Below are 22,490 nucleotides of genomic sequence, written 5' to 3' on the forward strand. Positions count from 1 at the left end.
ATTTTTGATTGAAAGTAAACTAAGCACCAGAAAGCAAATTTTGATGTTGGTTGAAAGTAAAATATGCAACAGAAAGGCAATCAGTATTGATTCTAAGTTTTAAAATAAGCAGAGAAAGTAGTGGTCTATCTTATTCTCAATTTCAGTATAATTGTTAACTTTCCAAAACAAAGATTATTTTTGTTTAGTTGTTTGTGCTCTATGGCATGTTGTGCGAATGATGTAGTGTTGAAATTAGTCAAATACCGTAACCATTAATTTTTCATCACTAGTGTAAATATTTAAATTAAATAAACAATCTGTTTGGAAATATTAGTCATTTCCTTATATTACACCTGATAAAGCACTTTACACTTTTGATTTCTTGAAGAGAACAATCAGTAGGTAGTGGGATCATGTCCAAACCAAGTGTTTTATAAAAATAAATAATACCCGATTTATCTTACTGTAAATGTACAAGGACTTTGACAACTAACAGAATTACGGGTACATTTCAAGCAACAAGCAGGTACAGTATAAGCAAACAAAGCTGTATTAACAATTGCAAGGTTCATCACCAAAAAAATAATTGTTAATACTGATACGGTATTATAAGATTTGATTGATTACCAAAATTCAAAATGACCAATAAATTATAATTTTGTGGCTTTTCATCTGTATTAGACTGTATTAAAGAAAATGCACAAATTATAAAGTACCGTAGGCTTTTTACAAAACTAAATCTCAAAATTTACTTTCATGTGAACATTGTTTTTCAAGAAAAGAAATATCAATAAATATACAAATGAGTATGACATTTTGGACATATTTTTAATGCCTTGATTGATTAAGATGAATTATAGAATGTTGGAATGTTCTATAATCTTAAATATAGCTTGTGGCACTTTACGGAGACAGACACATCCATGCATCTAAGTAACTGAATTTATTGAGACTTTAATTTTATTTGCTTGCACAAAACATTCACACAGCTTTACCAAGATAACTATATTTTATCTCATACATTATCTTGCTTGGAAATTTTAATGACTTGCTAATCCTTCTTTATTGATTGCCATAATGCATTGAAGAATATGGCCAACTGATTACCTATATTATTTAAAGGATTTGTTGTATTTTTGTGTACAGCAAATCGACCCTTATATATTCATTTTTATAGGGATATTGGGTATCAATTTAAAGCTCTTATCCTCTATGTGCCTTTTGCGGGTTTGAATAATATAACCGTGAAAGTCCTTTGTCCAAAGGCTTTTTAAGTTTCATAGTTTGTGCTGAATTCTGAAATTTACAATCTCTGAAATCTGAATTTTTTCAAGTTTACATTTGTTTACATCAAAGCAGATGGCCATGATACAATTTTGTTTACATCCATACGACAATGGTGTTATCTTTAGTTGGTAAATCACAGTTGGTGATGTTTCAGTGAATTCAACTCAAATGTTGTAATGTTATTTGTATAAAATGTAAAGAAGAAAATTACTTACGTTAGATTTTGTGTTTTCATAGTATGATTTATTAGTAATTGATATTCTTCTAAGGTACCTCAAATAGATCGTGCCACCATGAAAATAGTAGGGCTCGCAATGCAAATAATTGGGATATGATGACAAATAATAGTTTTCACCCTTATCAACTATATATCAGTTATATCACAGATTTTGAAGTCACAAAGTGACACAGGTTACTAGTCACTAATTAAAACTGTTTACAGGTGCAGGTTAATCAAAGTAACAACACAAGTGGTTCTAAGGGTGTCAAAATAGAAACTAGCACAGTGAAAATGACGGTGATGTTTCAATGTACTGGAACAGAATTATACAGAGCGCTGACAGTTCCTGAGGTGAGTGTTAAGTTTTGATAATTGTCGATTATGTGTGGTGATCAAATTGTCAAATGTATCAAATCCAATGTAATGTTTCTTGTTCATTTGTCCTTTATGCAATACCAAACCGGCCATCCGATCGTGATGAAACTTTGGCAACTTATTACATACAACCCAAAGAAGATTTGTGTGAAATAAAATTTTGGAAAACTCCTCAGGGCTCTGCCCCAGTGGTCTTTAAAGTTCCCATGTTACCCTTATGGAGAAAAGATTTGTTTACATTTGAACAGATAAATACTTTTGAATGTACATTGTCATCAATTAAGGCAACAGCTAGTATTAAATTAATGGTATCATCAATCTGACACATACTTTCTCCCATTAGCTTGACAACAACCTTTATGAGGTAAGCTGTGAGAGTAACTATGATATTTTATTTGGGGGAAATCACTAGCCGTAATTCTTAAAAAAACATTGAGTGTTGAACTATTTTGTTTCTAAAATAAAAGGATATGACATGCTAAATTTTAATCAAAATTGGTCAAGCGGTCTTGATGTGATTTTTTTTGTTATTTTATGAGGAAATGCCGTAATTTGCAATAACTTTTGAACTGAAGTTTTTGCCGCATTGAGCACTGTTCTGTATTGTTTAGAGTTAAAATTGTGTTGTTATTCATATGTGTTTGAAAACATATGGTGTTAGAATATTATTTGTTTAGTTTTTGTTGATAAACATTCTGAATCTGGTTTATTGTAAAAAGCTACCTAATAAAGTATTTGTCTTATTAAAACTATATTTTAATTTAACTTGCGATAACACTACATGGTGGCAGCGGGCTTCTTATTGTTTTAGCAATATACAGTACATGAAGATGAAAAGTTTTAGTGTTCCTACCCCAGAACATTTTGATTTTAAAGGAGAAAACTGGTCTAAATGGAAAACCCGTTTCTTGCGCTTTCATGCGGTATCTGGGCTCACCAATGAAGACGAACCATATCAGGTAAACACCTTACTATATATGATGGGCGAAAAGGCCGAAAGCATATTTGAATCATTTAATTTGACATCTGAGGAATGTAAAAGTTTCAAAACTGTTTAAAAAAAATTTGATACATATTTCGCTCCTTCTAAGAATGTAATCTATGAGAGGTACATGTTTCATACTAGGGTTCAACATGAGGAAGAGCGTGTTGAGAGTTTGATTCATGATCTTCATGAGATGGCTTCTAGATGCGATTTTCCTGCTTCTTATAAAGATGAGGCTATACGAGATCAACTTGTTGTAGCGATTAGAGACAAAAATTTATCTGAAAAACTACAAATGAATGCAGATCTAACCCTTAATTCTGCTGTCTCAAATGTTAAGCAAGCCGAATCGGTTAAAATGCAACAATCATTGATGAGGTCCGGGTCTTCTGAACATGCACTAACTGCAGATAAAGTCACTTCAAGGACTTGGGGCACTAAATTTGCTCAGAAACCTCCAGTTGATTCCAAAGCGTCCAGTACCAATTACTATAATCAATGCCAGTGGTGTGGTAACGCTCAACATGAACGACCAAAATGTCCTGCCCGGAATATTTTCTGTCGAAACTGTAACAGGAAGGGCCATTTTGCTAAATGTTGCCAGTTCAAAAATGTCAAGGAAATAAATTCAAACCCTCTTCAAGATGAAGTTATTAAGAGTGACAAATTTGTGGGGTCTGTTAATCCTCAAAAGAATCCTAAAGCAAAATGGTCTGCTGAAGTTAAACTAAATGGAGTATGTATTCAAGCTAAGATAGACACTGGAGCTGACGTTTGTGTCTTGCCCCAATCACTCTATAAGTTGAAATTATTTATGTACCCACTAAATTCAAGTAACAAAACTTTAATTGGGCCTGACGGATCTGTCCTTAATATCTTAGGCGTATTCGAGGGTACAATCCAGTACAAGAATCAATATTGTAAGTCTCAGTTTTATGTAATATCTGGTGCTGATAGAACCCTTTTGAGCAATGAAGTTAGTGAAAAATTGGGTCTAGTTAAAAGGATGTTTCGAGTCAACTCAACTGGCTCATTTGATCCTTTTACATCATACCCTAAACTTTTCAGCGGTCTTGGTGATACACAAGCTCATTATAATATAAAATTAAAGCCAAACACTGAACCGTACTCTCTCAAAGTTCCAAGGCGTGTTCCCCTACCCTATAAAGATGCTGTAAAAAAAGAACTAGATGCAATGTTGGATAAAGGTGTTATCGTGAGAGTAGACACTCCGACTGACTGGTGTTCACCTCTTGTCATTGTCCCTAAAAAGGACAATTCAATAAGACTTTGCGTAGATTTTACTAAACTTAATGAGAGTGTTAAACGAGAACTATATCCTGTGCCCTCTGTAGACTACACTCTGGGACAATTAGATGGTGCTAAGGTGTTCTCGAAACTAGATGCTAACTCGGGTTATTGGCAAATACCCATAACAGAAGAAGCTTCATATTTGACTACTTTCATCACACCTTTTGGAAGGTTCAGATTTTTACGACTTCCTTTCGGGATTTCCACTGGTTCAGAAGTATTCCAGCGTCAAATGTCTGAATCACTTGAAGGCCTTCAAGGTGTTGTTTGCCATTTCGATGACATAACTATATACGGGAAAGATATGGAAGAACATGACAAAAATTTACATCGTGTTTTGTGTAGGCTCCAGGAAAAGGGCTGGACACTTAATAGATCAAAATGTGTGTTCCGGCATGACACTATCAGTTTACTAGGCCACCTTGTAACTAAAAATGGTATTAAGCCAGATCCCTCTCGTGTTGAGGCTATCCAAAAACTCAAGACGCCAACTAATGTTAAAGAACTAAGGAGAATTCTAGGTGTTGTCAATTACGTAGCCAAGTTTATTCGTAATTTGTTGACCATAGTTCATCCACTACATGCTTTACTGCAAAGAAATACAGAATTTGTTTGGGGGCCTGATCAAGACCAAGCTTTGGAAAAGATTAAACTGTCATTGATGTCCGAACCGTGTCTCGCTTTATACAGCATTTCTAAAGAAACCTTCCTCTCAGCGGATTCCTCGTCATACGGTATTGGAGTTGCACTAATTCAGCTTCAAGAAGATGGAACTAAACGTCCGGTGGCCTATGCTTCGAGAAGTTTGTCATCAGCCGAACGTAATTGGGCTCAAATAGAAAAAGAAGCTCTAGCCATTGCTTGGGGGTGTGAACGGTTTGTGAACACCTCATTTTAGGGTTGCATTTGCATATTGAGACAGACCATAAGCCCTTGCTCTTCATATTCAAGATAAAAGACTTGGACAATATTACTCCCAGGCTTCAGAGAATACGACTCCGACTGATGAGATATACGTATGACATTACCTACACGCCCGGTAAACAGTTGATTTTGGCTGATGCACTGTCTCGAGACACAGAGAACTCTGAAGAGGAATGGGAACTTACAGAGGAAATCCTTGCTTATATACAAAACATTGACACTACTCTACCATCAGTTTCGGATGAAAGGTTGCGAGAAATAAATCAAGAAACTATGAAAGATGAAACTCTAAAACATGTGTCACAGTATTGTGCGAAAGGTTGGCCAGAAAAATCTAAGATTCCAGAAGATGTATTGCCCTACTGGTATCATAGAGAAGATATAAGTGAGCAAAATGGTATACTTCTCTTTGGAAGTCGTATTATAATACCAAATTCTCTAAGAGCTAATGTACTAAGAAGTATTCATGAAGGACATCAAGGCATGACAAAATGTAGATCTTTTGCAAAATTGACTGTGTGGTGGCCTCGTCTTTCTCAACAAATCAAAGAACTAGTAGAAAATTGCAAGACATGTGCAGAAAATCGCGCTACGAGAGCAGAGCCGCTGATACCAACCCCTTATCCGGATAGACCTTGGCAAATAGTGGGTGCCGATTTGTTGAAGTGCAAAGGTCACTGGTATCTCTTAATCTCAGACTATTATTCCAGGTTTATGGAGATTGCTAGACTAAATGACTTAAAAATGGGCACTATTGTGACATATACAAAGTCCATCTTCGCACGTCATGGTGTACCTGAGACAGTGAGAGCAGACTGTGGTTCTCAATTTGACTGCTGTCAATTCAAACAACTTGGTCGTGATTATGGATTTAAATTGATTACATCAAGTCCAAAATTTCCACAAAGCAACGGCTTCATAGAAGCGCAAGTAAAAAACTTTAAGTACCACTTAGAAAAAAGTGATGATCCCTACAAAATGCTACTTATGTTAAGAGCAACCCCTCTGGAAAATGGGAAAAGTCCAGCGGAATTACTTTTCGGGAGAAGGATCCGCACTTATGTTCCGATAATGTCTGATCAACTAATACCCTATCTGGTAGACACTGAAAAGTTAAGGGAAAAGGAAGAAGCAAGAATTGATCGTCAAAAGATTTATTTTGACAAAAGACATAGAGCCACAGAATTGCCTACTCTACCTTATGGAGCTCAAGTCCATATAAAGGACAGGAATCAAGAAGGAACTATATTAAACAAACATCCTGCACCTCGATCCTATATAATTCAAACGCAAGATGGTTGTTTGCGGAGGAACAGAAGATCACTGCAAAGATTTAGCACTACTATGCCTTCTGATCAACCAGCACTGCAGACCAGTCCCTCAGAAAACCTGAGAAGATCAGAACCATCGCAGACAAATCCTTTAGCGAATCTAAGAAGATCAACAAGACAATTCAAACCTACCCGGAGGTTCGATCTTTAAAGGGGAGATGTGTTGTTATTCATATGTGTTTGAAAACATATGGTGTTAGAATATTATTTGTTTAGTTTTTGTTGATAAACATTCTGAATCTGGTTTATTGTAAAAAGCTAGCTAATAAAGTATTTGTCTTATTAAAACTATATTTTAATTTAACTTGCGATAACACTACAAAAATTACTTTAAAAAACTAAATTTTAATCAAAATCTTTGCTTTTATCAGATTTGTGTGTTATTTGATAGTTTTTTAAGAAAAAATAACAAGCCCAAAATGTTGTTTGCAACTTATTTTAAGGTTTCCACATTAATTATCAGTCTTTGTTTTAGATGGTGATGGCATTTACAAGTGGTCCTGTTAAGTTAGAAACAAAAAAGCTTGGAAAGTTTGAGCTATTTGGTGGCAACATCCATGGAGAGTTTGTTGAACTGGTGAGTGTTTTTAATTTCCAATTTTGATGTTAAAATGCTTAGGTCCTATTTAACCACGGGCGTCGCCGCTATAGGGGACTTGGGGGACGCGTCCCCCCCCCCCCCCCAATATTTGAAAAGTCAGTTTTGTCCCCCATCCCAAATTTTTAAAGGAATTTTAAAAATCATATAGAATGTGTGTTTACCCGATCTATCGCTGCCAGCAAGCAAGGTGCTCGCTTCGCTGTGTGATTCGGAAGCGTGCGGCGTGGTGCGGTGGTGGAGGGGTGTTCCGATCCACGATCCTCGAGTTGCACTGGATGCCTAGACGCTTGTTTTGAATGTCTTCTCGTGTTTCAGTCAGACTTTCAGTCCGTTCCGTCACCGTCAGTCGGCAGTGGTTGATACTACATTTAGATGTAGGCCTACGTTAACCTTTTTCTCCTCGTGTGCTGTATCTGTCGGTAGTATCGGTTAAGTTCTTTTAGGTTAGTTGATACTTTTTGTAAGAGTTGATACTTGAACCTTGAACAGTTTATTGTTAAATGAAGCGAGCAGAAGGCCAAAAACAAATTGTTTATATAAACCTGCTTGTAAAAATGTAAGATTGTGGGTTTAAATATTAGTGTTCAAACGTCATTGAATTTGATGCTATACATATTGTGACAGATCTAAGAAATGGAGAAAAACGTTAAGTTAAAAAAACATATTTACTTGCTTGCATGGCATATAACAGGTGAAATGGAAGGTTTTAGGACAATTGGGCACAGTTCTAGCCGTTAGAAATGGCTTTATAAAGTCACCATACGGCTTTTGGGAGATATGGCTTCGTAGTCTACCGTAGGCCTATGTTTTGAAATTCATGAATGCAAGTTCGTCATAGTTTGATTTTTTAAATGTCTACTTGCTCATGACAAAGACAAATAACAGGTGAAACGGGAGATTGTTGGACAGTTGGACACAGATATAAACATTAATAATGGCTTTAGAAAGTCAGTAAACAGCTTTTTGTGAGGATACGGCCGTAGCCTACAATATTTTTTGAGATTTATGAATGAATGCGATCGTCATAGTTAGTTTTAAAAATGTCTACTTATTCATGACAAATAAAGGGGGAAATGAGCGGTTTTTGCACACAGTTCTAGACGTTAAAACTGGCTGTATAAAGTCACCAAACGGTTTTTAGGAGGATATCGCCGTAGTGTACAGCGTGTTTTTAAATTCATTAATGCAATCGTCATAGTTTAAATTTTAAATTGTCTATTTGCTCATGACAGACAACAGGTGAAATGGGAGTTCATGGACAATTGGGCACGGTTTTTGGTGTAAAAATGGCTTTAGAAAGTCACCAAACTGCTTAGAAAATTACAAATTTTTCCGGGGGTGGACCCCCGGCCCTATTGGGGGGTGTGGAGCACCCCCCAAGCCCCTCAGTGGACCCCCCTTCCTACATTTGTCCCCCTCAATCTTTTTATGCCGACGATGCCAATGTATTTAACTATTTAACTTGAGTAGTGTAAACACAAGTGGAATAAACATGTCATACAAAACTGCCGTAGTATCTTTTGCTGCTACCCAGTGCTTGACTTTTTATCTTTCCAAAAGAGAAGTACCGGAACGCCATTCCACTGTGTTCTACTGCAAATCGAGCACTACTGCTACCAGTTAAGATTGGAACTATGCCACTCATCGTTTGTTTGATGTGTTTTGAGGTTTTTAATGTGGGCTAGTTAAAATTATACTTCGAAAACAATGCCTCACATGGCAAAGATAACTAAACTAATGTTCGGAATTGGAATGAAAGACAAAACATAAATTGATACATGGGCTTCACTCTGTCATATTGGCAACCATTAAGTATGCATGATAAGATGGCAGTTCCTTTTTTTTACCTACTGTTTTTGTGAAAGTTGCATAAAACAATAACAACTAAGATTGTCCATGATTGTGTCTGTTGAGGATTAGATCTGTCATAATAAATAATGTGTTTATTTCACATTATTAACAAGACCTATCATGGGTTATGGTTTCCCTTTGGTCCAACTCAATAACTCACTTTCTTTTGAGATAAAAAAGCTAAATTCAATATTTATCAGAAATGTGTCAACTTTGGGGAGGTTATGTTGGTGTTTCAAGCAGTGGATATACTCTTTAATTCTGTGCCCATTTTTCAACATACAGATGCTTTAACAATGTTTTAACCTATAAAGAGCATCTGTTAGATTTTCATTTTTTGCTATTAAAATAATTCTCCAGTCTTGCCAAAGTTTTCTTTACTTATAAAATTTCAGTTATGAAGCACAGAGTGGTTAATTTTTGAACAAACTCTACATATAACAATTTTTTATAAATCACAGACTAGGTCTCAACAAAGCTTGCAAGAAGACTTGTTCTAACAATGACCAACTACATAATCTGAATAAGTATTGTTGTAACTGACAACCCCTCTAGGGTGAGGAGCGGTGGCTCACTTGGTTGAGTAACAGACTGGTAAACTGAAGGACCCTGGTTCGAAACCTGGTACAGGACTAAACTTTTTATCTTCAAATTACAAACATAAAAAAAAAAAATAATATTTAGATCTAACTAACCTTTTTGCTATGGCTAAATACCCTTGTGGTATTTGTGGAGTAAATCTGAAATTTTCTGCCATTTTATGTACTGGAAATTGCAAAAAATGGTTTCATTTTAGATGTCAAAATTTAAGTGTTTTAGAAGTAAAAGATATGGAAAGGAATAACAGTATAGGGGTGTGGAAATGTTCAGTTTGCAGAGAAGGTGAGGAAACAAAAGATTATAATAATAAAACTGCAATATCTGGCAGTGTGATTGACGTTAATGAAAGCACTAGTGAGCTGAATTGTTCCTCAATAGCAGAAGAAATTAACACATCTATTCTTAATGAAAATGAAGAACTGAAGAAAGAACTGTATGAAGCAAAAAATAAAAGCTCTTTTTATGTTCTGGAGTTGGAAGATAAAGTTAAAGAAAATGAAGAGGTTATTAAATCCCTTAAAAAACAGGTTGAAGATAATGAAAATGAACTTTTAGATAGGGTAAGACAGTTGGAGCATCAACTCAAAAAAGAAAAAGAGGCTAAGGGTATGCTAGTTTTACATTATGAAGAGGACATTAGAGCCAACACTTGTATGAAAGACTCAGAAGCACACAATAAATGTAACAGGTGTGATGTCTACAAACAAGAAACAAAAAAAATGGCGGAGACTATAAGGACACTAGAGACAGTCATACAAATATTAGAAAGAGAAAAAAAGCAACCACGAAACATGGAAACTAATGAAGATGAAACTGGTAAATCTATATGTCTTAATTGTTTCCCCCCTCTTGGAAGAACATCTGATCAGCAAAAGCTTGTCTCTAATGAATGGCACACCGTACCAACTACTAGTAGAGGTAAAACTAATAGTATAAAGGTCAATGCAACAAATATTACATCTACAAATAGTTTTGAAGTTTTACAAGATGTTGAAACGGAAAAATCTCAGGATGAAGAAGAATGCCTAACAACAAAAAATAATAAGGGTCTAAAAGGGAATGGTAGTGTAAAATCAAAAAATAAATTGAAGACAGCACGTGTTGGACATAAAAACAACCAAGATACGTGTACTAAAAAACACAAAATGCTTATATGTGCAGATAGTCACGGACGGGGCCTATCTTATCATATAAATCGTTTTTCAAAATCTTACGAGGCTGTTGGATTTATAAGACCGGGAGGTCAAGCAGAATCTATCCTAAATAGGAAAAACATTGAGGGAGAGAAATTGGGCCCTGAAGATGTTTTGGTAATTGCTTGTGGCTCGAATGATATTGCTCGGAATGAAGCGGAAAGAATGACCACCCTTGTAAAAGACACCCTGCATAAATATGAGAGCTCCACAATAGTTTTAGTTGATTTTCCACATAGGCATGACTTAAAAGAATGGTCATGTGTAAATAAAGAAATAAGAAAATCTAATAAGACACTAAAAGACTTAAGTCAGAGTTTTCCAAATGTGTCTTTGGTCAATATTAGCGTAGCTGAAAGACATCTGCACACTCGCCATGGGATGCATTTAAATAAAAAGGGGAAGCAGTGGCTGGCCAAAAATATCTGTGATGCTCTTGAAAGAAAAACTGATACGGAAGTGCCCAGTTTGTCTGTTAGTCTTGATAACAGCTTGATGTTAGCTTCAGCTTCACAACTATCTTTGGCTTCAAAGGAGTGTCACAGTGAATTACAACATCGGGAGTCACTTTATGAGGGTAATGCTGAAACAACGTCTATGGTAAGGCCGAGTCCACAACTGAGGAGAGATGAAGATGATACATTATCGGAAAACCTCTCTGCTGTACATCCAGTTTTACCACCATAGGCTCACTTAAGAAGGTCCACATCAACAAGGAACATTTAAAACTCTTTTTTATTAATATCCAGGGTTTACAAAATAAAATAGAAGAAGTAGAAATCTTACAACATACAATAAATTATTCAATCATTTGTGTTGCTGAACACTGGTTAAAGTCTGAAGAAATTGACTTTTGCGTGCCCAATGGACTTGCACTAGGAAACAGCTTTTGTCGTGGGCAGCATATTCACGGTGGTGTGTGTATTTTTCTTGATGATCAGTTAAAGTTCAGGAAAATTGAATTGAATAAGTTTTCTATTGAGGTGGATTTCGAGGTCACGGGTATTGAGCTCATTGACTTTAAATTGATTATTGTTTCCCTGTATAGGTCACATAATGGCTGCCCTGAAGTATTTTTGCAATCTTTAGAGAGTGTCTTAAAATATTTGATTACACTTAATAGTAAAATAATCATATGCGGGGATGTTAATGCAGAATTTGATGTGACAACTCAAAAACAAACAGTTGGAAAATTCTTGAATACTCTTGGACAATTCAGTATTTATTGTGCCAACGATAAACCAACAAGAGGTAAATCCTGCTTGGATAATGTAATGACTAATTTATACACACAAGACTATAAGTGTGAAGTTAAAAGTGTGGATTTTTCTGATCATGATGGTTTGCATTTTGAAATACATACCGGTAAAGACAGTTCACCATCAATTAATACTTCTAACAGGACAATGGAGTTTAAAACTAGGCCAGTAACACAAAACAAAATTTTTAAGTTTAAAACATTGTTAGCAATGGAAGACTGGACAAATCTTTTTACAATTAATTTATCTGCAAGTACTTGTTTCCAGAATTTCTTTAATCGATTCCTGCATTTATTTGATTATTGCTTTCCTGTTAAGTCTGCCGTTGAAAAAAACATGAAGAAACATAAAAAAAGACATATAAATCCTATATATAGTTGGTACACACCTCAGCTTAAACAGATGAAACAGTTTATTCTTATCTGTAAAGACATGTATACAACAAATAAAACTGAAGATCTGCTATTGACATTGAGGAAGTTGAGAGCCAATTACAGGCATGCCTTGAGAGAAGCTAAGAGACAAAACAACGACCAAATAATTATGAACTCTTCTAATAAATGTAAATCAGCATGGGCCATCATCAACAAGGCAGCAGGAAGAGGATCTAGAGCTGTGACCAATCCAAACATACGACCGGATGACTTCAATAAGTTCTTCTTTTCTTCCGTAAAAGAAATCTGTGAAGGTGTTGACTCGTCTTCTAGAGTAGCATTGGAATATGTGAAAAATGTCAACGTGTCTCAACCAGTTTCCTGTGTTTTTTCTTCTGTGATGCCTCATCAAGTGTTACATATTATTCAGTCAATTAAAACCTCTCCCTCAAAAGATGTTTATGGTATGTCCAGTGAGATATTAAAAGAAGTTGCATTAGAGATACTGGAGCCGCTAACATTTTGTCTCAATAAGTGTATTTTGGATGGAGTTTTTCCTGAATGTTTGAAATTCTCCAGAGTGGTACCCATCTATAAAAAGGGTAACCCTGATTTGCCTCAGAGTTACAGACCCATATCATGCATTCCTATATTTGCAAAGATCTATGAAAAAATAGTAAAAGACCAAATTTGTAACTTTTTGAATCCTCAAATTTGTTTAGTGATTCTCAATATGGCTACCGCTCTGGCAGATCCACCATTCAAGCTATAGATGTCTTGGTTAATGAGTTACTTATAGCCTTAGAAGAATGCCGTTCTGCTCAGATTACACTGTGTGATTTAACGAAGGCATTTGACACGGTAAATCATGACATATTACTTGCTAAGTTAAAATACTATGGTTTTGATGGTAAAGAGTTGAAATTGTTGGAGTCATATTTGAGACATAGAAAGCAGATCGTAGATGTAGGAGGTGTTTGTTCCCAGATCTTAGATGTTTTATCAGGTGTACCACAGGGATCTGTATTGAGGCCAATACTTTTTATAATTTTGATAAATGATTTTAGTTTTAACAATTTTAGTTTTACTACAATATATGCAGACGATACTTCCCTTCTGAATGTAAGTAATTGTATAGAGCACCTGGAATATTTGTCAGAAGAAGCCCTTCTGGATGCAAAGAGTTGGTTTGAAGCTAATGGTTTGTTTTTAAATGAAGGAAAAACACAAAATTTGATAGTTTCTTTAAAAAAAGGTAATTTATATGATGTAAATAAGGCTGTAACATTGTTAGGTATAAGTATTGATGCTAGTCTTTCATGGAAAAATCAGATTGATATTGTTTGTAAAAGGTTATGTAGAATAATATATGTTCGGTATTCATATTTTTAGAGTATTTAGAAATTAATCATTATGTTAATTAAGTCACTGGTTAATTAATCATGCTAATGTGTATATAAATCACCACATTTATTGTAATATTATTTAGTCTCAGTAACAATTTATTGTAAATAGACTCCCGCTTTCAATATTCAAATGAGATTGCTAAGCCTGCTCGAATTTCCCGCCACAGTAAGGCCTATTTTCCTGTACTACATACCCATGAATCACCTGACGCCGGGTTTGCTTCAATCGCATTTCCTATTGGCCATCGAATTCCTAGACCCCTCTAAACCGCAATTGCATTTTTAAAAGTGAAATCGGTGATCGGCGTCTGTCTGTCCACGGTCGGCGTCCATAACTCACGGTGTATTCCGTTTCTCGTATCTCGGGACATTAATTGCCCATTTTACCTCTCTTAAACGTATTTTTAGGCTATAGATTAATTATATCTGGCCTCCCTCTCCTCTATAGTACATTTAACTATATATACATTTTAATTTCCCCCTTTTGTTTGTGATTAAATTACTTAAATTGTGATCTAGTGCTTTCAGACTCTTCAAACCTCAAGACAGTGTGTGCGCGTCCGTGTATTACTTCTAGACTTTCCGTACGTTTTCACCGTGACTTCCGCGTATTAGTGAGCTCTTTGTGATTATGAACTTGGGTGCGTTGCGTACTCCAAAATTCTACAAAACAGAAGCATTCGGTCTAAGGACTCCGCCATCCGCCATCGCTCCACCATAGACGACGCCGCTGCCATACTCTCCACCTTTGGACAATTGGACTCAAGGTACAACCTTAAAGTTTTGTGTGTGTTTTAATTAGACTCTAAAACTAATCTCATTTGCCCCTCACAAGACATTTTATTCCATCTCGGGACCTCAGTGCCCTTCAAATTGCAGATTCGCCATTTTCTCTAATTTAATTATTTTTCTCTTGAACTATTAATTAGTTCTGGTCCTTCGAGTTATTAATTATTTTCATTTTCACCCATTACGCCCCCAACATTTGGTCCTTCGAGCCGGATTCATTGTCTAAAGTCCTGTGGTAATTAATTTCAGCCAATTTTCATCATCAACCATATTTTTAGCGATCTGCAATTTTCAATTTTCGCCATATTGGCAAAATATCGGCTCGCGTTCGTTCCGTTCGTGGGCGTGGTTTAGCAATCTCTCTCCACTCGCGCGTCTGCGCAGGTCACAATCATGTACAATTTGCTGTTCTCTCTAGTAGTAGACAATTTTTCTCTACTTGGCTTTTTTATCCCGAAAACGGGATTTAGTTTTAGTTGCGGGATTTAGTCGCGTGCAGACGGCAGACACTAGTAGCAGACGCATATCTCAACTGTCACTCTGTACAGCGTTTGTTGTTGTTTACATTTTCTCATTTAAGGTGTATTGTGTAATAAGGTTGATTGATATTATTAATAACCAACTATTAGGTTACTATTAGGTATTTACTATTATTCTTTGAATCAATATTGCTCTTTTGAATATCGTACTAAATAAACAATAATTTGTCATTGGTATTTAACATTGTTTATGCTTTCTGAATTTTGATTTTAAATTAAGTAAAGTTAAATTAGTTCATCTCTGTAATTTTGGTTGACAAACGTGCGATATTATATTTAAGGTAATTTTATCTTGTCAATTAACATTTTAATAAATAGTTCAAAATAACCGTTTTTACTGGTTCTTATTACTAGTGTTGTACATATAAACAAAACTGTTAGCTAGCGTATTTGTATTGTGATTCATATTTCATTGATGGTTATAATTTTATGTTCCTTTCTCATTTATTAGGGTAATAACTTACTCTTTATATTGCAATTCTTGTTTACTAAGGATTATTCTACACTGTTTCATTAATGAGGCCTACTCTCATTAAACTTATTTAGATCCATTTATTATTTTTGTAAATAACGGTGAACTTTCATGTGACTCATTCATTTGTTCTATCATATCTCTTGTTTTATTGTGCATTATTATTACCGTACTTGAATACTTTCAACTAAGCTCAATTGTTGATTTATAGTTTGAAAATCGAATTAAACCTGCCACACTCATTTAAAAATATTTTATTGCTATTTAACGTGTTGATAACTTAGTGTTTTTCACTATTTGCCTCAATTAAGCTACAAAGTAGGTGGATATATGTTTTAGATATTTATAATATTTTATCTCTATATTATTCAGCGGACAATTAATTACTACATTGTTAAGCTAATACCATTCATAGGCCTAGCTACAAGCCTTTTGTGTACCCACAACTTCCATTTTCGTGTGAATACTCAAGTGAACACTTCACAATGCCTCCTAAAGCATCTGATTTTAAGTCCGCAATCTACACCCGTTCTACGGCGCTGATTAAATCACGTTTTGAAAAACTTAAGGCTACAGTAGATGAATTATCAACTCAAATCGACCCTCTAACACCATTACAACTTAAGAAATTATCCGCTTACGCGTTGGAAATAAAAAAGAAACGCAGTGAATTTGAAAATAACCTTCAACGTGCCTTCGTTCTGGAAGATGAAGGGATCGATGATAAGACTCTTTCCAATGATCAAGATGCTATTGAAGACATGTTCTCTCACATTCAAGCTACGATTGAAACCCTGGTTCCCTCAGAACCACCAAAAACCCCTTCCGCGTTCAGTGAATCGTTTTCTGTTTCAGAAACTCATCCAAGCTCACAAGTACGATTACCTAAACTGGACTTACAAAAATTCTCTGGCGATCCATTAACGTGGACAAGTTTTATCAATCTTTTTGACACTGCAATCCACCGTAATGCTTCATTATCCTCTGTTATGAAATTCCAGTACTTACTCTCTGTCTTAAATGGAGAGCCTCTCAATTTAATAAGGAGTTTAAATCTCACCGCTCCTAATTATCTAGTCGCCTATGAATTGTTACGTGACAGATATCACAACAATCGAAGATTGCAATCATTGCATCTTAACCAATTGTTGGACCTGCCAAACATTACGGCAACTTCACTCAAAGGTTTGCGCCAATTTGTAAACCTGTTTACGGAACACACACAAGCTCTTAAGGCATTAAATTGTGACGTTAGTGACAACAACCCCCTATTGTCCGCACTCCTTTTGCGTAAAATGGACCAGGAACTACGTAAAAAACTTGAATCGTTCCGTTCCAGTCAAACCGAAGATCCAGTTACTCATTCATTACCAGAAATTGGTGAAATAATAAAATTTCTTAACCAAGAATGTTCGCAGACAGAAGATGCTAACATACATAACATGTCATCGGCCCACAGAAGCGTTCAATCACCTTCACCTCACAAAACCATACCAAAAAAGGTGCATTTCCGGTCTGACGTAGGCCTAGCCATGGTAGCTACTTCGAGATCTAATGCTCCCCCCTCTCATAGCTCTCAGACTAAAAATAGTCCTGTCTATAACAAATGTTTTGTTTGTAACAAAAATGATCACAAAGTTTACACTTGTGACGTATTTCAAAATAAATCTCCTCGAGAGCGACACGCCATTGTTAAAAAACATAATCGTTGTTTTTCTTGCTTGGGTGAACATAGCTCCAAAGAATGCCGCTCTCAGTTCACTTGTCGCACATGTAAACAGCGACACCACTCTCTCTTACACCTTGGTGATAATAATCAAACCTCTCAGATGTCTTTTCGACCTCAAGGTCAAAGAACTTCCCCGACCACTTCAGGTCCATCTCACACTCAGACTGGTGATGTTAATTCACAAGCCTCTATCTCCGCCACTGTCGCGGATGTAAGCAATTATTCTGCCCAAAATAACTCACGTACGACTTCGGGTAATTATACTGTATTACTCGGCACCGCCTTGGTCAAGTTGACTTCCCCTCAGGGTATCTCTCATGTGTTTCGTGCTCTACTAGATACTGGCAGTATGTGTGATCTGCTCTCAGAACGCGCTGCGAATCTCCTGAATATAAAACGCCAGTCTTCTCAACTCAAAATATCTGGTCTTTCTCAAATGGCTTCCTGTACTAAAGGGTCAACTTACTTGAATCTTGAAACTCTCTCAGGTCGAGTAATAGCCACTGACCATCAATTCCATATTCTTGATAAGATTTCCGTCGACTTACCTCGCTCCCCTATATCACCGGAAGTGCTAACAAAAATCAAGCCCTATGTTCTAGCTGATCCTACTTTTCACTTGCCTGGTGGCATTGACGTGCTTATAGGTAGTTCTCTGCTACCCCTCCTCTGGACTCATGAAAGTTACTCCCTCGGCACGCACATGCCTCATGTGATAGGTACTCATCTTGGCTTTATTCTGATGGGTAAAGCTCCCTGTGCAACTAACTCGGAACCCGTGTCAGGTTTTGCGATCTCTCTTCTCTCTGTTAGTGATAATTCACTACACTCTTCCCTGCAACGTTTTTGGCAACAGGAGGAACCCCCTCACTTCCAGGTTAAGTCACAGGAAGAGCTTCTTTGTGATGAATACTATAAAAAATCACACTCTCGTGATCAATCAGGTCGTTATGTTGTGCGACTACCGTTCAAGACGGACCCCTCCATTCTAGGCCAATCTAGGCCCATTGCTGAAAAGCGCTTGTTGTCTATTGAGCAGAAATTTAAAGCTCAACCCCATTTTTCACACTTGTATAAGACGTTCATGTCTGAATATCAAACTCTCGGCCATATGACAAAACTAGATTTTGTTGAAGACATACACCCACACTACTTCCTACCTCATCATGGGGTACTGAAGGACTCTAGCACGACCAATTTAAGGACAGTGTTTGACGCCAGTAGCAAAACCAGTTCCGGTCACTCCTTAAACGATATTCTTTTGACAGGACGTAAATTACAAACTGACATTTGTGACGTAATTTTGAACTTCCGCTCTCATAAAATTGTGTTTTCATGTGACATTCGGCAAATGTACCGCCAAATACAAGTGCACCCTGACGATCAAAAGTTTCAACTGATTATGTGGCGTGACGACCCTTCAAAGGAAATCTCTACGTTTCAACTTACTACCGTCACCTACGGCATGAACAGCTCCCCCTACCTTGCTATTAAAACTTTAATGCAGTTAGCGGAAGACGAAGGTGATGCCTTCCCTCAGGCTTCTCACTCTCTACGTCATCACACCTACGTGGACGACATTATCACGGGTGCTGACTCCGTTGAGGCTGCTCTTGAACTACAGGACCAACTTATCCAACTTCTACATCGTGGTGGCTTTGAACTTCGCAAGTGGGCCTCCAACTCCTCTGCTCTTCTAGAAAAATTTCCTTCGGAACATCTAGAGACTCCAAGTTTCCTGCAAGACGCTCAGCTTCCCCAGTACTCCATCCTAGGTCTCCATTGGTCTCCTGAAGAAGACTGTTTCTGTTACGCTTTCAACCCCCCGTCTGAAAAGCTGACTAAGCGCTCCGTGCTCAGCTTTATTGCCAAACTATATGACCCCTGTGGATTTTTGTCCCCATTAATCATGGTAGCAAAATGCTTCATGCAATTACTATGGACTCAAGGTCTTGATTGGGACGACCCTCTCCCTTCTGATCTAGCACATAAGTGGCATGTGTTCACTAGTAACACTAAAGACCACCTCGGTCAAATTAAGATCCCCCGAGCATTTCCGCTCGCTCACTCCTCTGATATCGAGCTTCACGGTTTCTGTGATGCATCGGAATGCGGTTATGCCGCGGTAGTGTATTTCCGGTGTGAATCTAGTGACAAAACAGTCATTGTGAAACAAATATTGTCTAAGACTCGTGTTGCCCCGTTAAAAAAGGTAACTTTACCCCGCTTGGAATTGTGTGCAGCTCACCTCTTATCAAAACTAGTGCATTATTGTGAAAAACAATTTAACTCTCTTACTACGAATACCACTGTATTGTGGAGTGACTCATCTGTAGTTCTTACTTGGCTACAAACCCCTCCATACAGACTAAAGACCTTTGTGGCTAATCGTGTAGCCCAAGTGCAAGAAATCATTCCCAGTTATCAGTGGCGGCACATAAAAGGGACGGAAAACCCCGCTGATTGTGCCTCACGAGGAATTCTAGCCTCATCTCTCATTGACCATCCCTTATGGTGGACTGGCCCACCATGGTTACAGCTCCCTGCGGCCAACTGGCCCCCCTCATGTTTTTCGCCGTCTGAACTCACTCCCACGGACGAAATTAAAGAAACTCCTCTTAGTGTACTTAGTGCAACAGTCGCCCCTTCGGAATGGGACTTATTGTCTAAATATTCATCTTGGTTGAAACTAACCCGTGTGCTAGCTTATGTACTACGATTCATAAACTATTCCAGGTCTAAAAACAAACTCTCTGGACACTTAAAACTCAGTGAATTAAATCTAGCGGAAGTGACAATTTTTAAACTAGTGCAAAAACTCCATTTCAGTGCGGATATTAAATTATTGAACAAAGGCTCAATATGTTCTGCACAATTACAGAAACTCACCCCCTTCCTCGACCCTAATGGTCTCATACGCGTCGGTGGCCGATTGTCACATTGTTCGCTTGCTCATGACATACGTCACCCTATTGTTCTACCCAAGTCTCATACTGTAGTGAATTTGCTTATAGACTTTTACCACCAGGTACACTTGCACTCAGGTCCGCAACTAACTCAATCACTACTCGCCCGAAAAGTGTGGATTCTATCGGCCAGGAGCGTTATCCGCTCGCGCATATTTAAGTGTCTTGTGTGCTTTAAAAATAAACCACGAAACAAAATCCCTCTAATGGGTGATTTACCTGCTCATCGGGTCAATCCTACTCGTCCATTCTCATCTACAGGCGTAGATTACGCCGGACCATTTAGTGTTCGCGTTTGCAGTCTCAAAGCTCTTAGACAGATTAAGGTCTATTTGTGTATTTTTATCTGCATGGCTACCAAAGCTATTCATATAGAGGTAGTCACCGATCTTACCACCTCAGGCTTCATTGCCGCTCTCACACGTTTTGTGTCCCGACGCGGACTCTGTTCCGATCTGTATTCTGACTGCGGAACCAACTTTGTTGGTGCAAACTCGGAATTACGCAAGGTAATCCGTGAAACCATCCTTACACCTGATTCGCAGGACAAAATTGTTCATTTCACCACCCCCAAAGGAATTAACTTCCATTTCAACCCCCCCTCTGCACCTCATCAAGGTGGCTTATGGGAAAGTGCCGTTAAAAGTGCAAAATACCATCTGAAACGGGTAATTGGTGAAACCATTTTAACTTTAACCCAATTTCAAACTTTGTCCATTCAAGTAGAGGCAATGCTAAACTCGCGCCCTCTTACAGCTCTTAGTTCAGACCCTTCCGAAATTTCTGTGCTGACCCCTGGACATTTCCTCATCGGAGCTCCATTAGTTGCCCTGCCGGAACCTCAACTGTCTGAAGTGCCCTTCAATCGTCTTCGTCAGTGGCAGCTTGTCCAGGCTTTTCACCAGCGTATCTGGAGGCGTTGGCAGCTTGAATATCTCCACTCCCTCCAGCAGCGATCCAAGTGGACCACCCCTCATGAGAATTTGAAGACCGGAGACTTGGTGCTCATTCACTCCAATTCACCTCCACTCACCTGGCCTCTTGGACGCATCGTCTCCACTCACCCTGGCGCTGATGGAACAGTTCGAGTCGTCACAGTGAAGACAGCTTCTGGGACTTTCACACGGCCTGTTCACAAGGTCTTCCCTCTGCCATGCAATGAAGACTAAGTCCAAGAAACCTACTCTATGTACATATTAGATTTAAGTGTGGTTTACGTTTGCTCTTGTGTTTTTTAATTAATTGTCTGTTGAAGCTGTAATGCTTCAAGGGGGCCGGAATGTTCGGTATTCATATTTTTAGAGTATTTAGAAATTAATCATTATGTTAATTAAGTCACTGGTTAATTAATCATGCTAATGTGTATATAAATCACCACATTTATTGTAATATTATTTAGTCTCAGTAACAATTTATTGTAAATAGACTCCCGCTTTCAATATTCAAATGAGATTGCTAAGCCTGCTCGAATTTCCCGCCACAGTAAGGCCTATTTTCCTGTACTACATACCCATGAATCACCTGACGCCGGGTTTGCTTCAATCGCATTTCCTATTGGCCATCGAATTCCTAGACCCCTCTAAACCGCAATTGCATTTTTAAAAGTGAAATCGGTGATCGGCGTCTGTCTGTCCACGGTCGGCGTCCATAACTCACGGTGTATTCCGTTTCTCGTATCTCGGGACATTAATTGCCCATTTTACCTCTCTTAAACGTATTTTTAGGCTATAGATTAATTATATCTGGCCTCCCTCTCCTCTATAGTACATTTAACTATATATACATTTTAATTTCCCCCTTTTGTTTGTGATTAAATTACTTAAATTGTGATCTAGTGCTTTCAGACTCTTCAAACCTCAAGACAGTGTGTGCGCGTCCGTGTATTACTTCTAGACTTTCCGTACGTTTTCACCGTGACTTCCGCGTATTAGTGAGCTCTTTGTGATTATGAACTTGGGTGCGTTGCGTACTCCAAAATTCTACAAAACAGAAGCATTCGGTCTAAGGACTCCGCCATCCGCCATCGCTCCACCATAGACGACGCCGCTGCCATACTCTCCACCTTTGGACAATTGGACTCAAGGTACAACCTTAAAGTTTTGTGTGTGTTTTAATTAGACTCTAAAACTAATCTCATTTGCCCCTCACAAGACATTTTATTCCATCTCGGGACCTCAGTGCCCTTCAAATTGCAGATTCGCCATTTTCTCTAATTTAATTATTTTTCTCTTGAACTATTAATTAGTTCTGGTCCTTCGAGTTATTAATTATTTTCATTTTCACCCATTACGCCCCC

The 22,490-nt window shown here is 37.6% G+C and overlaps 1 protein-coding gene across 1 annotated transcript in view; it reads left to right on the forward strand.

Annotated features, from left to right (window-relative positions):
* The window catches only part of LOC128992031 (activator of 90 kDa heat shock protein ATPase homolog 2), a 40,726-nt gene that overhangs the window by 14,900 nt on the left and 3,336 nt on the right, over positions 1-22,490 (forward strand). The window contains exons 6-7 of the mRNA XM_054415379.1: positions 1,712-1,840; positions 6,891-6,992. Coding sequence (XP_054271354.1) covers positions 1,712-1,840; positions 6,891-6,992 — 231 coding nt within the window. The remainder of the gene's footprint in view (positions 1-1,711; positions 1,841-6,890; positions 6,993-22,490) is intronic.

Source organism: Macrosteles quadrilineatus, unplaced genomic scaffold (assembly GCF_028750875.1).
Source record: "Macrosteles quadrilineatus isolate MER2022 unplaced genomic scaffold, UCM_ALF_1.0 Scaffold_4__1_contigs__length_99947679, whole genome shotgun sequence".
NCBI classification, from domain to species: Eukaryota; Metazoa; Arthropoda; class Insecta; order Hemiptera; family Cicadellidae; genus Macrosteles; species Macrosteles quadrilineatus.